This window comes from Molothrus ater, chromosome 15 (assembly GCF_012460135.2).
Source record: "Molothrus ater isolate BHLD 08-10-18 breed brown headed cowbird chromosome 15, BPBGC_Mater_1.1, whole genome shotgun sequence".
NCBI lineage: Eukaryota > Metazoa > Chordata > Aves > Passeriformes > Icteridae > Molothrus > Molothrus ater.
Genome location: NC_050492.2, coordinates 3,117,784 through 3,132,403, shown reverse-complemented (window position 1 = coordinate 3,132,403; position 14,620 = coordinate 3,117,784). Strand labels below are relative to the sequence as shown.

The following is a 14,620-nucleotide window of genomic DNA, read 5'->3' as shown; positions in this document are numbered from 1 at the left end:
GCTTCCAGGGATCTCCTCAAGCAGTAAGATCAGAAGTGACTGTGCTGTGTGGAAGGCATTGGGTCCCCTGGGTTTCTGAGAACATGGAGCCTTGTTTTTCTGTTTTTCTTGTTTTCACCTTTTCTGGCAGATGAGCAGTGACAGTGCAGACCTTCCAGCACCTCCTTCTGGGAAACACCTTCCTGCCCTTCCATACAGGCCTGCTCAGTTCCCATCTGGTTTTAGCAATTGGCACCTTGGAACTCATCAGGAAAGGATATCATTTTACCATCTGCAAAGTGAGGAATTCAGGCTTTCAAATGATATGAAATAATTAGGTCTGTTTGGTGTGGCACATAAAATCTTAATGGGATCCATCACTGAGTGTTCCCTCTGTTCATCATCTGTCAGAGCAGCCTGGTTGGAAGGTAGGCTGGAATTGCTTTGGTTGAAACAGTCGAGCTGCTGAAGACATTTGACAAGTACCACAGTATTCTTCATTAGGAAAAAGTGATTCTTATGCATGGTAGGGGTTCAGGTAACTCTTGTTGTAATTAGAAATTGATCCCATTTGAATCTTGATCTGCATTAGGTTCTTCCCAAAAGAAAGAGCCTTGAAATCTGTGCCTCTGCCATGACCACACTGCTTGCAGATTTGATTCATACACTCCTCCACACTTCAAGGGTTCAGCCCTTCCCAGAATGGAAAGATTGGAATTTCTGGGGCTTCCTGGGCTGCAGCTACCCCAGAATGGTGGCTGTGACTTTAACCATCATATGGGGCTTCCCCCCTGTTTCCTGTGAGGAGCACTGACCAGAGGAGCCCACAGTGCCACCAAGAAGCCAATGGCAGTGACAACTACACCAAAGCACAGGGCTGGGGGGACAAGGCCTGCTCCCACTCCCTGCACACATGGGAAATGTGGGAGCCACAGCTTCTGGTTTCTGTCCTGCCCAGCTCTTTCTGTGTCTAAGGGTGAGCCTGGGAGGACTGGGAGCTGCTCCTTCCACCCCAGCTGCACTGGAAAGCCAGAGCACAAGAGCTCAGCAGGATAGATTTCCACATGGCCTCTTCTGCTGCTCCCTGCAGAATCAAAGGAGTTCTGGGACAAGGGAGGAGCTGTGCTCAGTGTGATCCAGCCCTTTCAGGCTTTCCACAGGGGGTGAGAGTTGTGTTCAGTGCAGCCTCCAAGGCCCGAGGAGCTGAGGTACCTGATGAGCATCACATCCTGCAGTGCTGCTGGGTGACATCCACAGATGTGAACACCTTTGGCTGTGTCTCCACTGAGAGGTCTTGGGTTCCAAAGGGAGAAAATTGTCAGCTCTGGGTTTCTCCAAGCTGGGCAGTGATGTCTGGGTCACCAGGGGAGCTCAGGAGAGGATTCCATCTGCCCAGTGAGTGCACACCCAGGGCACCACGTCCTGCTCACTGTGCAGGAACCCAGGGCAGGGACAGGTGAGCTCTGGGTACCTGCACCTCCAGCACTGGCAATCAGACTGCACAGCTTGTCCACAGGCACTGCTAGGCTTGGGGGTGAGGTGTGAGATGCCACTGGGCTGTCTGGCTCTGAACCAGGGGTGAAAAAGTCTCACATCCCATTCCAAATCCCTCAGGCTGTGCAGCCCCACTTCAAACCTTTCAAAGCTCATTTTAAGGATAACTTAGTACAGGTCTCTAGTTTTTCTTGCAGGTTTGAAGGGGGAAACAAACACCCCACACAGTGGCCACAAAGCTGCACAGAGAGGAGAAGAGCTGGGGGTTAACCCTGGGCCCATGAGACACAGGAGAGGTTGGGGCAGGTCTCAGTGAGGGACCCCCCAGCCATGGGGAAGGAGGAGGCTGTGCCCCTGAAAATCTCCCTGATTGGAGAACAGGACCTGTCAGCTCAGGGAGAGCAAAAGGGACCCAATTTTCCTTGGAGCTGCAGAGGAGAAAGGGGAGAAAGGGAAAAGAAGCAGCCAGAACAAACATATTCTTAGAGGGAGAAAAGCCAGGAAAAGTGAACAGTGACACGCACACAAAAAAGGAAAATACAAATCCTTTCCCCCCCTCCCCACCCCTGCCCCTCTAGTGCCCCTTTCTGAACCTGCACAGCTCAAACTGCAATTGCCAGGAGAATTTCAGAGCTCCCCCCAGTCTGGCAGTTGCACAAAGATCTCCTCTCCCTCAGCCAAGAAATTTCCATATTGACACAAGAACTCCACTCACTTACTTGCACGACAGCTGATTAATGCCCTCGATGTAGTAGCACACCCCTCCATTGACACAATAGGACTTGGCTGTTTCGTTGCATTTTCTGGCATGCCCAGACCAGGAGGAGAGAGTTGTGGTTACTGCAGGGGAAAACAAAAACACACACAAAAAGGATATATTGTTATTTCCTTTGTTTGGCAATTCTGCTTCCTTAGATGATTTTCTATGAGTTCATTTGCCAAAGTAAAAACCCCAGAGCTACAAACCTTAGCCTGTGCCTGCAGACCCACCTTCAGGTCCCAGGGCTGCAACTTGACCCTTCCTTTCCCAGCAAAAGGGGCCAAGTGAGTGAGGAGTTGAAGACTCATCTTCCTCTAAGCAGCCAGCACGTGGTACAAGATCATTTTCTTGGCAAGCTGCAGGGAAGTGCCCCTCTCCCAGTGTCCTTGGCCCTCCCTCATGCTGGGAATGCTGTGCCAGCAGGCAAGCAGGGCTCAGGAAGGAGAGGGGCTGCAGAGTCCCAGTGATGTGCTGCTGAGGCCTGAGCACCTCAGGACACTGGAGCCAGACCCAGAGGTGCTGCAGGGGACTTTGCATTGCTCCACACCTCTGCCAGCTGTGTTTTTCAGGCCAGGAGCAGGTCTGGCACGAGCAGGAACAGCTCCATGAACAGGGCTCCATCCCTGCCCTCTCCTGAGCATTTCTCTGTCCTGCCACAACTGGGCTGCCCCTACAGCCCCAGCAAAGTGCAGCAGGAGAAGCCAGCCAGCCCCAGCTCGTGCTGAGGCAGGCAGCCAACATGACTCCAGTTCCCAGGTGCTTTTCCAAATCTAAACTTCTTTCTAGAGAAAACCTTTACAAAATGTTTCTAGAGAAAACCTGTCCCGTAAGTGACAAGAAAACCTGCAGAATTTCACTGTAATTCCTGTCTTTGAGAGACTCTGATAAACTTACAGAGTCTCCAAAGGTAAAACAAAGGCTTCTAGGAAGGAAAAAAATCATTTGTTAGAGCACTGATACAGGTTACAGATGGTGAGCAGCTTTAGGGAATGCAGACCCTTTTTCACATAAGTCTAAGGAGTGCTGGGCACTTAAAAGCATGGATTTGTTACAACTGAACACTTAACCTCATTACAAACAGTCCCCTTTCCTGGACTACCCACCTTGCTCAGACCCTATCACAGCTACACCTCCAGCAGTGGCTACTGCCTACTTTGCAGCACCTTTTATGCTGTAGCCAAAGCTTCTGAGGAGATATTCTCTTCCATCCCGTTTTCCAAAGCAAGAATGAACTTCATGGAGAGGTTTGTGACACCATCACTGGGACTGCATCCTCACTGACACAGGACTCGAGGAAGAAAACTTGAACCAGAGCCAGGCAGGAGCCAGGCAGAGCCTCAGGAGGAGCAGCAGGGCGAGCCATGGCCTGTGCCAGAGGGAGCCAGGGCTGCTCCCTATTCCTTGGGCAGCCCCTGTGCCCATCCCACCTCTGCAGGGGCTGCAGCACACACACCAGAGCCAAGGGCTGCATTCCCAGCTCCTGCTGGGAACATCTGGGCTCTCCCAGGCAAAGGAGGCTCCCAGCACCTTGTGAAGCCTCTCACATGTGGGTGATGCTTGGCACTGGATCTTGTTCTGTCTCTCACCCGTCTGGGACTCTCTGCAGGGTCTGTGGGGTCTGTGCCTCTCCAGAGGAGATTCCCACTGTGCTGTGCCCACCTGGAGCACCCACACTGTCACCTGAGCTCTCCCTGCTCTGCCCCATGTGCTGTCCCAGCCATTGTCTGCCATTCCCATAAGGAAGTGGATGCCTCCCACTGGCTGACAGGCCAGAGCTATTTCCATGCTTTGCCTTGAATAACCATTGCCTCTGGCTCTGTCTTTTCACAGTTATCCAGAGCACAGCAAGCTGTCCCAAAGTGCTCTGCTAAGGAGACATGGAAAACACTCCAGCAGAGACCCAGAGTGCTCACAGCCCTGGGACAGCAGCTGCTCCCTCAGGGCACGTCCTGCAGCCAGCTGGGAGCCAAATGTGGACAGCAGGGTGCACACACTGGGGTGTTGGAGCAGAGGATGGTTTGACCAAGCCTCCAGTGAAACCCTTTCAAAAATCTGAATCCCACACTTCTGCAGGAAATTCAGCACTCCCTTCCAGTTAAGATTAATGGTAACTAAAAGCCAAAGCCATTATAAGCCTGTGTAATTTATCTGAGGAATGCAGACTCATTATACAGACAAGACCTTATAATTTATACCTTTACAAGATAGTAGCACATTTCTGCTCAGGAGAGGAGAGCTGTGGGTCTCTGATAAGTGTGGGTCTCTGCAAGTGCACCATTGGATCAGGGAGCACTGAAACTTCATCAGCCCAAGAGCTGGTGCAAATTAAAAGGCACAGGGATGAAAAACAAGCACAGGCTGCAGGGAGCTGTCACCCCTGCAACCATCAAACACACCACTTGGTAGCAAGCAAAATGATCCATCTGGCAAAGTCTCACATCACAAACCCTACAGGGAATGATTTTGGAGCAAGCCTTGCCACAGCAAGAGAGGGGCAGAGAGGGAGAATTGAAAACAGAGCCCAGAAACCTCCCCATAGGAAACACCCCAGATACAAAGATACCCAACCCACCAAGAAAGGTGGATAGGAAGATGCAGTGCTGTGTGATGTGATACAGGGACGATCACAGTGCTCATCAGCCAGAGATTGCATGGGATTTTCATCCCATAGAAACAGTTTTGTCCCTTTGAAACAGGTAAAAAAGATCCTGACATGGTTGAGGCTTGGGCATCTTGGGCACTTCTAGGGTAGGGCTGTCAGCAGAGCTGTGCCTGTCAGGAAAATACATGGGTGATCACCTCTACTGGAAGCATCTTTCTAATGTCATTATCCTTTCAACCCCGCTTTCTGCAAGTACCTTGCCTTTTACCCCAAAGAAGCACAAAGTGTTTTAAAATTGAGCCATGGAATCACCTCACTCCAGTCCACTTGTCAGCACAGAGATGTGGCAAAGGCCACAGAGAGAGGCAGTTCCCTGTTGAGAAGGGAGCATCAGGAAATGAGGCTCTTTCAGACTGTAACACTGGTCAAGCCAAAGCCCTGTCTTGGCCCCAACAGTGGCAAAGCTAAAAAAAGAAGATCAGTGATAATCTTCCTTAGGCCATGCAGGATGGGCAGCACAGAGACAACCCAAGGCAGCCTCAGTGTTGTCACATTTCGTGGCCTTTGCTGGATACTTCCACCAACAAGTTTAGTTGCTGTCTGAATAAATCTGATCTTGTAGCACCCACAATATTTGTGACAAGAGCTGCAGTGCTATGAACACAGTGTGTAAAGCCACATCTCCATTTTGATATTTTAACCTGCCCTTTCCTAGCTCTTGTATTAGAAAAAACTACTCTTTATCCCTACTTGTTTCCCCTGTGCTACCTGTGGCATTGCAGGCACAGCCAGCATCTCCCTCCCTAGCTGGGAAGCAATGATCTCTATTTATTCTTTTTTGGGTCATCCCTGGTTCTGCTTTTCTCTTTGGAAATAGTGAGACCATACTGCACACATGATATTTATGGGATATTTATTCCAGTCATAGGAATTCCTAATGGTTTTTTTTTTTTTTTGAGGTTTGGTGCACTGAATACAGATCTGTCTCTCTCATAACCCTGAAATTTCACTGGTGTGTGGTAACATTCATTCTAGAGCCTTCCAAGGTGGATGATCACCCTGGGCTGCTGCAGCAGCTGGGATTTCCCATTCATGAGATCAATTATTCAGGGAGCAAGGATGGAGAGACCTGCCAAGCCCCATGGGAGGACAAAGGGAAGCAAAATGTCTCACTTAGAGAATGGCAACTGTGCCTGGGTTGAAACGTGGCCCTCGGACACCATGGGGCTGCAGATCACACACGGGCACCTCAGAGCAAGAGGCCAAGGGAGATTTCAGTGGGTTTCCAGCACACTGGTGGGGTCATTCTCAGATTCACAAGGTACTTTGTGTTTAGCTCTATTCCCCATCAGCCTGGACCAACACCTGGACAACTGCATGCCTGGTCCAGAGTCATCTGGGATGCTGGACCTTGGTGAAGTGAACCTCACACACAGTTTATTTACAGCTCTGTGCCAAACACTGTGCCTGGTGATCCACAGGCACAATTACTTCCCACAGCTATTTCACATTAACTGCTGTACAACAGCAGGCAGTGTTTCCCCCCCATTGGCTGGTGTGGCAGAATAAGTCCTTCATTCAGCCTCCAACACAACTCCATCTCTCCCAAATGACTCAGAAAGTTGTGAAATTGCTGAGATGAGTGCAGAACTGAATAAGCAAGAGAGCAGTTTTGGGTGGTAGCAGGGTGGAACAGGACTCATGAAGGCAGTGGGACGTGATGAGGGGGCTGTGCAGTGACACCAATCATGTACCAAGAACCTCCCCAGGTGCTTCAACAAATTAAAAGCAGAAAACCACGAGTGTGCATGAGGCAAGCAAGTGGTGACATTTCCTTCTGACCAGGGGGAATAAGCAAGGTGCCCCTGAGATCCACAGTGGCAAACTGGTCAGAAAGCCCATGCAGGGTGGGAGAAGGGCTGGAGCAGCTCAGCCATCAGCAGGTCAGACCTCCAGCTGGTCTTCAGTCCCAGGACTGAGAACAAAGCAGGAGGGAGGGAGGAGGTGAGGACAAAGAAGAGAGGAGAATAATGAGGTGAAGAAAAGAGGTGAGGACAGGGAAGAGAGGGCTGGCTCTTGATGATGTGTTTGTGAATGATCTGCAGCCACATTTTATTGTTGCTGCCCCAGCCAGTGAGGACAGAGCAGCATAAACACATGGGAGATTCAGAGCACTGGAGTCATTCACAGAGTCTATTTTCCACCACATGCCTCAGTTATTCTGGACTATCATCAATGGCAGGGCAGCAGAGAAGAGAGCCAGGGGCAGTGACTGTGCCAGGTGGACTTCCCTTCACACAGCCCATCTACGCAGAAAGGCCATTAATGATTGTGCAGGGATTCTTACACAATTCCTGCCATGCACGTCATTTCACCTCTGCAGGCAGCTCACCAGCCTGTTCCCAGAAGCCTGGTGAAATACTCCCCCTGCAAAGAGTTAATTAATGCAGCTTGGACTATAAATTAATTAATTTTTCACGAGCTACAGCTACTGTCGAGGAGAGCAGGGAGACAGCGATGGTTTCGCTGCTCCTTTTCTTCTTTATAAATAACTTTGGCTGGTGGGTTCATAGAGTACAGACACTTTATTCTCTCAATATTTAGACATTCAGTTAGACAGATGAACTCAGCTGGTTGGGGAGTGTATACAGATTGCCTGCTCTGTATATGCCTCATGTACTTACTGATAAAACACAGAATGGCTGAGGTTCCTCTCAACAGAGCTTGTTAGAAGAACATGGATGAGAAGATGTCTGGCCAAGATATTCCTCAGTTGTAGGGCTGTAATCCTGGTGTGAGCCACACTAAATCCATGATTTACACTGATTAATACATGGAGGGGCTGGTGATCCTCACCATTCCCTCTGTGGCAGATTTCTGTGTGTCTGATACGACACCTCCTCCTGCAATAAACCTGAGCAGAGCCTGGATGCTCCCCACTGTTATCTGTACATAAAATCAGAAGGGCCTGTGCATACTGGGGTATGCCTGAAAGCAGACTGGGGACTCTGAGCTCATAAAAATCCTGCTCCTGTGTGTTTATTCATTTGGAAATGACCAAATATTTACCCTCGCATTTTATTGAAATAGATCCTGCTGGAATCATGTTTCCAGTTCCCAAGGGGATCATTAGGATCAATAGCTGCACACTAGGAGCTCATCCCAAGATACAAATACCAGACTGCAAGGCACTCATCTTGGAGCATCAGATGCTGCTGATCAAAACAGCACAGGTTGCATTCCCCACCTCTCCCATCTGCCCTGTTCAGGGGTTTCACTAAGAAACAAGTTTAAAGGTTTCTGAGCACTCAGGGGCTGCCTGTTTCCATGGGACAGGCAGTTATTGCAGGGGCAAAGTCCTGTGTTATTGTCAAGCTTCAGGCTGCTCCTCTGGAATGATCTCTGCAGCTTTACGAGGGAGCCCTTCCTATGCTCTGCTCTACCACAGGGGTCTGAAAATGCACATGACAGCAGTGCAGCATTTCATTTTCCCAAATCCCCAGCATCAATTGTAATAGAAGCAACATGATACTTCAATGAGGGGATTTGTTCAGCAACCTAAAAATCCTTCCACAGAGCCAATGCCAGCGTGAAAGCTTTGCAGGCAGGGCAGCTGAAGCCCAAGAAGTGAAGCAACACACCAGGATCCCAGGATGGAGCCAGAAGAGCAGATCCCCTGGTCCAGAGCCCAGTTCTGAAGGCTGGGCTCAGCCTCAGTGCTCCCAGGGGACATCAGCTCCCACCCCACACTTCATCCTGCCCCTCTTTGCCTTTAGAGTCTTTACACCACATCTCAAGTGGCAGCTGCGTGACTACTTAAAAAATGCACAGTGTGCAAATTGAGCAGTGAGCAGGATGTGGCAGCTGCCAGGCACCACAGAGCTCTGCAGAGTGGCAGTGAGATCTCCACACTCACCTCAAGGCTCCGTGCCTGCGTGCGTGCAGGTTCCGCTCAATTACAGCCCCACCTCCAGCGACGGGGCTGAAATTATCCCAGCAAAGACCACACCAGCACTTATTTTTAGTCTAATATTGAAAACTGCTCTGTTCACATGGCCAGACTTGTGTCTGCTCTGCCCGTGCTCTGGGCTGGCTGGACACCCTTCACCTCCAAGCCCAGAGCTCTGTGCTCACACCTGGGGGCTCCAGGAGAGCTCAGTGGCCTCAGGTTGGAGGGGCCAGGGACTGCCCAGCTGGGATTTCCCATTCATGAGAGCAATTATTCAGGGAGCAAGGATGGAGAGACCTGCCAAGCCCCATGGGAGGACAAAGGGAAGCAAAATGTCTCACTTAGAGAATGGCAACTGTGTCTGGGTTGAAGCGTGGCCCTCGGTCACCATGGGGCTGCAGATCACACACGGGCACCTCAGAGCAAGAGGCCAAGGGAGATTTCAGTGGGTTTCCAGCACACTGGTGGGGTCATTCCCAGATTCACAAGTTCTTTGTGTTTAGCTCTATTCCCCATCAGCCTGGGCCACTGCAAACACTTGAACAAATGCATGCCTGGTCCAGAGTCATGTGGGATGTTGGACCTTGGTGCAGTGAACCTCACAGAGCAGCTCAGCCATCAGCAGGTCAGACCTCCAGCTGGTCTTCAGTCCCAGGACTGAGAACAAAGCAGGAGGGAGGGAGGAGGTGAGGACAAAGAAGAGAAGGGAATAATGAGAAGAAAAGAGGGGAGTAAGACCAGCAAGGTCACAGGCAGGTCTGCCATGGTCACCCAGTAAAGGCCAGGCCAGACTGGATTTGAGAGCAGGTTTGGGGGGTTGGTTGAACCATAACCACGTGGCACACGTTCCTGTGGGGTGTGGAACTCACAGAGCACAGCACAGCCACTGCAATCATGCAAGTCCATCAAACCAAGCTCACCTGGAAAAGTGAGAGAACATTTCCTACACCCAGCCACGCTGGGCAGCAGGGAAGGGATTAAACTGGAGGGGATTCCCTCAATGGCTCTACACCAATGAGGCTACAAACAGCCCAATGGCATCACCAGGATGACAGCTATGAAATCTGTGGACCCAAACTGGTGTGTGGAGAGTTAGACTTAATTGGAGAAAAAAGGACTGTTTCAGCTACCCTTCCCACAGGGTCTCTAGAGGGACTCTAGGGAGGGTTTGTGATCCCCAGCAGATGAAATAAAGGCCCCAAAACCAAACCCAGAGAGCCAGCTTTCATTCAGGTGCTTCATATCACCCCCCAGTCCTCCTGCTCCCAGCACAACTCAGCACTGCCTGTTCTGCTCTTTCTCCCTGTTTCCCCTTCTCCTGTGACCCTGAGCCTCTCTCTGCTGCAGAGCACCCTCAGCCAAGGGCACTGACAGCCCCCAGAGGCTGATAAAGCACTCAGCCAGGAACTCACCCAGCTCCAGAGTGAGCAAGGAGCACGAGCAGAGTCCAGGGGAGCAGCTGCCATGATCCACATGCTGGTTTAGATCAATCACCTGCCCACCACTGGCACAGCCTCCTGCACCCTGACAGTATCCAAACCACGGCTCCTCCACCTGGCCTGCGTTCTCTCCTTACCCTCAGGGCTTCACCTGCTTGTTGAAGTCAAGGGAAGGAGCTAGAGGAGAGCTCAACAGCAGAAAACAAGCACAAGGGATTACCTGACCTTCTCAGAGACTTCAAACTTTATCTTACCTATGTAAAATTAAACTTTGAGAGGGTTTGACTAGCTCTGTCCTGTATAAACCTTCCATCTCAGAATGCTCTCCAGATTTCTCTGACCCTTCTTCCATTTCTGCCTCCATCAGAATGCTCTAAATGTCAGCACTGGTTCCTATCCTGTTTACCCAACATGTGCATAGACTCCTGAGCCTTGTTTAGCTGCCCCATGCTGCTCTGTGACAGGATCACGTTGCCATTCTGGGCTCTCTGATGTTGAAATGAGCAGAAAGGACCTTCCTGTCAGGGCACACGATCAAGTTACCACATCCCTGCAAGTTCCTGCCTGTGAGCTGAGCCACTGTGACCACCCAACTGCACAAGCTTAGCCTGTGACAAGCACAAAACAAAGTCTCATTTAACATTTTCACCACCAGTGAGGCTACTGCAGCACAAATGAAGCTGAGTGGAACCTCCTGCTGTTCACAAACCAAGTACTGGGGCATCAGTGTTTAAAGTCCAGCAAGTGATTTACAAGATTTCAGTGAAACAGCAAGAGTAGGGACAACCTACAGGTGACTCTGAATACAGATATTGAAAAGAAATGCAGGACTTTTGCAAAATGAGATACTTGTCTGCTCTCCAGATCATCCCACCTCACATCTTCATCACCTCCCCATATGCTGTACACACGTGCAATTCTCTGCTACAACATCCATCACCATAAAAATCAGAGAGATTCTGAGTTGTTCAGATAACGCTTGGGAGATATTGCAAAAAAGGAGTGTGAAGGAAAAAGGGAGTTACAGCTTTAACTCTGGGGACTTTGCCATCTCTTCCCATCATTAGGAAAAACAAAAGTGATGATGCAGCCATGGAGGAAAGAAGTTTTCCAAAAGGGGAAATTTCTGTGTTTCCTTTCTGAGATTTGGCTTTTAAGAAAATAGCATTAATCTAATATGATGCAAATAAGTAGCATGGATCTCTTCTGGTGAAAACAAAGGGAAAATCCTGGGGAAGGATGGTGTGGCCATGGCATTAATGATGCTGTATCTCAGCTTGGTATCCCTAGTGCAGTGCAAGGCTAAGCACTACAAAAAACCACATTTTAAGTGCAGTTCTCTAATCAGAAAAGCTTTTAAAGAATACCTGGCCAGTGCCTGCTGTGGCTGCAATCAGATTTCCTTTAAATTCATAAAAGACTTAGCTTTCAAAGGAGGAAACATCCCCATAAAATCTGCAGAGCAGAACTGCCAACAGTGAGGCACAGCCAGCTGTGCTCTCAGCTCTGGGCATCCGCAGCTGGGATGGAAACACACACAAAAAAATAAATCCCTGCCTGCTCCTGCCTTCCCAGGGCTTTTGCCAGGATCCTGGTGGGCTCCCAGTGGGGAGAGACCCCCTGACACAGACAAAACACCCTCCACCAGAAATTGCTGAGCCAATGTCCAGGCACCAGGATTCTAATCTAGACTTGTATCCCCTCCTTGGTTTTTATTGCTCTGTGCCCATTTTCTACTGCTTTTGGGACAACTGAGTAGGAGGGAATGCTAAAAAGCATTTCAGCCACAATAAATCAAATTAAGAATTTGGGGAAATCTGTTCTTGCTTTCTGGACACTCAGAAAAAATGGGATGGCAGGGCATGGATGGATTTTCTGCAATTTTCTTATTACCTATGCTTAGAAGACTCATGTCTTTTTTCTTGTACTTCCTACAGCCTGTTTTGGTTTGATCAACTATCCTCAAAAAAACCCCAAACACAAAAAGAAAATGATAAAAGAAAACCCTGTTAAATCAAAGGCCATAACAAGCACATCTTGCAAGTACCAATAACTCCATGTACTGAAAGAGCTGGGAGTGCTTGAACTTCAGTTGCAATTTTAAGTATCATGTCCTTCAAGCTGCCATTGCAATAGTTACCAAATCGTCCCTCTCCAAGATAGACACCAGCAATATAAATCAGATTTTTTTAAAAGATCTAGGGAAAGAAAGACCAGTGGCTTTGGGAAAAATCAGACAGAAGGAGTGATTAAAGAAGATTCCAGGAGGCAATAAAGCATTTATGCAAAATGTCCCATAATAGCAAACAAATCAGGGGAAAGCAGCTGTATGGGGGGGTGGGGGAGAGGTACTTACACTCTTCTTCCATAACAACTATTTTAGTTTCTGAGGCTGGTAAGACTTGTGGTGCTTTCGTTGTTCCTGGGGAAATTAAGGTAAGAAAGTAGTGAACAAAATAATCTCTTTTGAGCAGAGCAGGGTGGGCTTAGCTACTGTGGGGAGGAGCAGAGGGGCAGGTGCTGCTGGGGGCACGGGCTGGGGGCTGCCAAGGTGTCAGTGCTGCTTTAGGGCAGGGCATTGGGGTGACAGAGGCAGGACAAGGAGTGTCCCTGCAGGGGATGGCACAGGGCACGATGTCCCCTCACTCTGAAGGGCCTCGTGTCACAATAAAGAGGCAGAGATGGCTCAGGGCTCAGCTGGCAGGAGATGAGCAGAAATGTGGGAGGTTTTCTTAGCCCTGATGGCCACAAGAGTGCAAAGATGGGATGGCAGGATGTGGCAGTGGGGAAATTGTGGAGTTTAGGAAAAGGTGGGATTTTCTGAAGAGCCTCCATCCCATGTGAAGTTCTGCAGCACAAATAATGCTTGGACCAGAGCTGGAGAACAGGAAACAGATGAAGGAAGGTCCCCAGGATTAGGGGAGACAAGCACAGGGAGTGATTTCCTATTTTTGAACCAGGATACTGGGAACCCCAATGCCCACAGAATGCTCTACTCAACCCTGCTGGCAGCACCAGCACCTTTGGAGAAGTCCCTCACAGCCTCTGGATGCACAAAGGAGGAAGCCCCAGGAGCCTGGGCTGGGGGTGCAGCCCTGCCAGAGACAGGCGTGGGACCACCACAAAGAGCTCGAAGCAGAAGGAATTTTTTGTACAACTTGATTTTCTCTGCAGTGTTTGATAAGGGACACAGCAGTTGAGGAGATGCCTAGAAATTTTTTGAAGAAAAAAAGAACCTGAAATAGTCACACATCAACTGTGCCCTCATGGCTGTGTGATATCAACATTAGACTATTCAATGATGAGAACTGGGAAATGGGATATTTTTCTAAGAAAGCATCTAATTTACTTCAAAGTCATAAAATCTGCAATATATTGCAGTATATTTTGACTAAGTCCAGAAGCATTTCCTCAGAAATTAACACCCTCACAAAGTTTCTCAATGCAAAAGCATTTATTTCTGAGCTGGGAGTTTTGTGGAAATGCTGGAATTGTAGAGGAGGGGTGAGGGGAGGCTTTGGCTGAGGGGCATTTTCTAAGTGCCAAGGGGTCTCTGCTCTGCAGCCACTCTCTCTAAAGATGTGGTGGATTTGGTGACTTGCAAGAGATGTGTATGGCTGAAAAGCTGCTTTTCTGAAACTGAAAAGTGGTATTGGAATAGAGCAAAGAGCACTTTGCAATGGGAGTCACAACAGGATCAGTGCTAAGGATCTTGGGGAAGAAGAAACAGGGGACAACACATGTGTGGATTCAGGTGCCCTGAGGAGTTTTGCACTGAAAGGTGTCACAGAAGAAGGAGGAAAGCTTGCAAGGCTCCAGGAAGGCCCAGCAGTGAGGGGACAGGAATCCTCCAGGAGAGCACATGCCTGCAAACTGGGGAAGGCTGCTTAACTCTGGGTAGCTGCAGGGAAAAGGGGAAAAAAGAGTGGTGAAAAAAGGTGAAAAAAGGTGAAAAAAGGGGAGACAGGGCCAGAAAAGCCTCCAGGGATCAGCATCCCCTGGGCTGGCCCTGCTGTGCTGGCAGGTGATCTGCAAAGAGCAGCAAGGTGTGCCTGCAGCTGAGCAGTGAGCCAAGGGCAGGGGGGCAAGGCAGCTGAGAGCATGGATCATCCAGGCAGGGAACCCACCAGATTCACAGAGAGATCTCTGTGTGCCTTTCGTGGGTTTTCAGGTCTTAACAATTTCTGGGCAGCTCAGGAGTGAGCCCATCCCTGCTGGGAGGGTCCTTGCCACACAGGGTGGTTTCCTGAGCACCCTGGCAGGTGCTGCCTGCCCTGCAGTGGCCAGGTGTGCATTTCCCTGTGTGCATTTCCCTGTGTGCATTTCCCTGTGTGCATTTCCCTGTGTGCCTTTCCCTGTGTGCCTTTCCCTGTGTGCATTTCCCTGTGTGCATTTCC

General features: G+C 49.6%; 1 protein-coding gene across 5 annotated transcripts in view; it reads right to left on the bottom strand.

The window, feature by feature from the left end:
* The window catches only part of NRG2 (neuregulin 2), a 160,841-nt gene that overhangs the window by 29,814 nt on the left and 116,407 nt on the right, over positions 1-14,620 (bottom strand). For all 5 annotated transcript variants that reach the window (XM_036391533.2, XM_036391532.2, XM_036391530.2 and 2 more), the window contains exon 4: positions 2,193-2,313. In XM_036391533.2, coding sequence (XP_036247426.1) covers positions 2,193-2,313 — 121 coding nt within the window. The remainder of the gene's footprint in view (positions 1-2,192; positions 2,314-14,620) is intronic.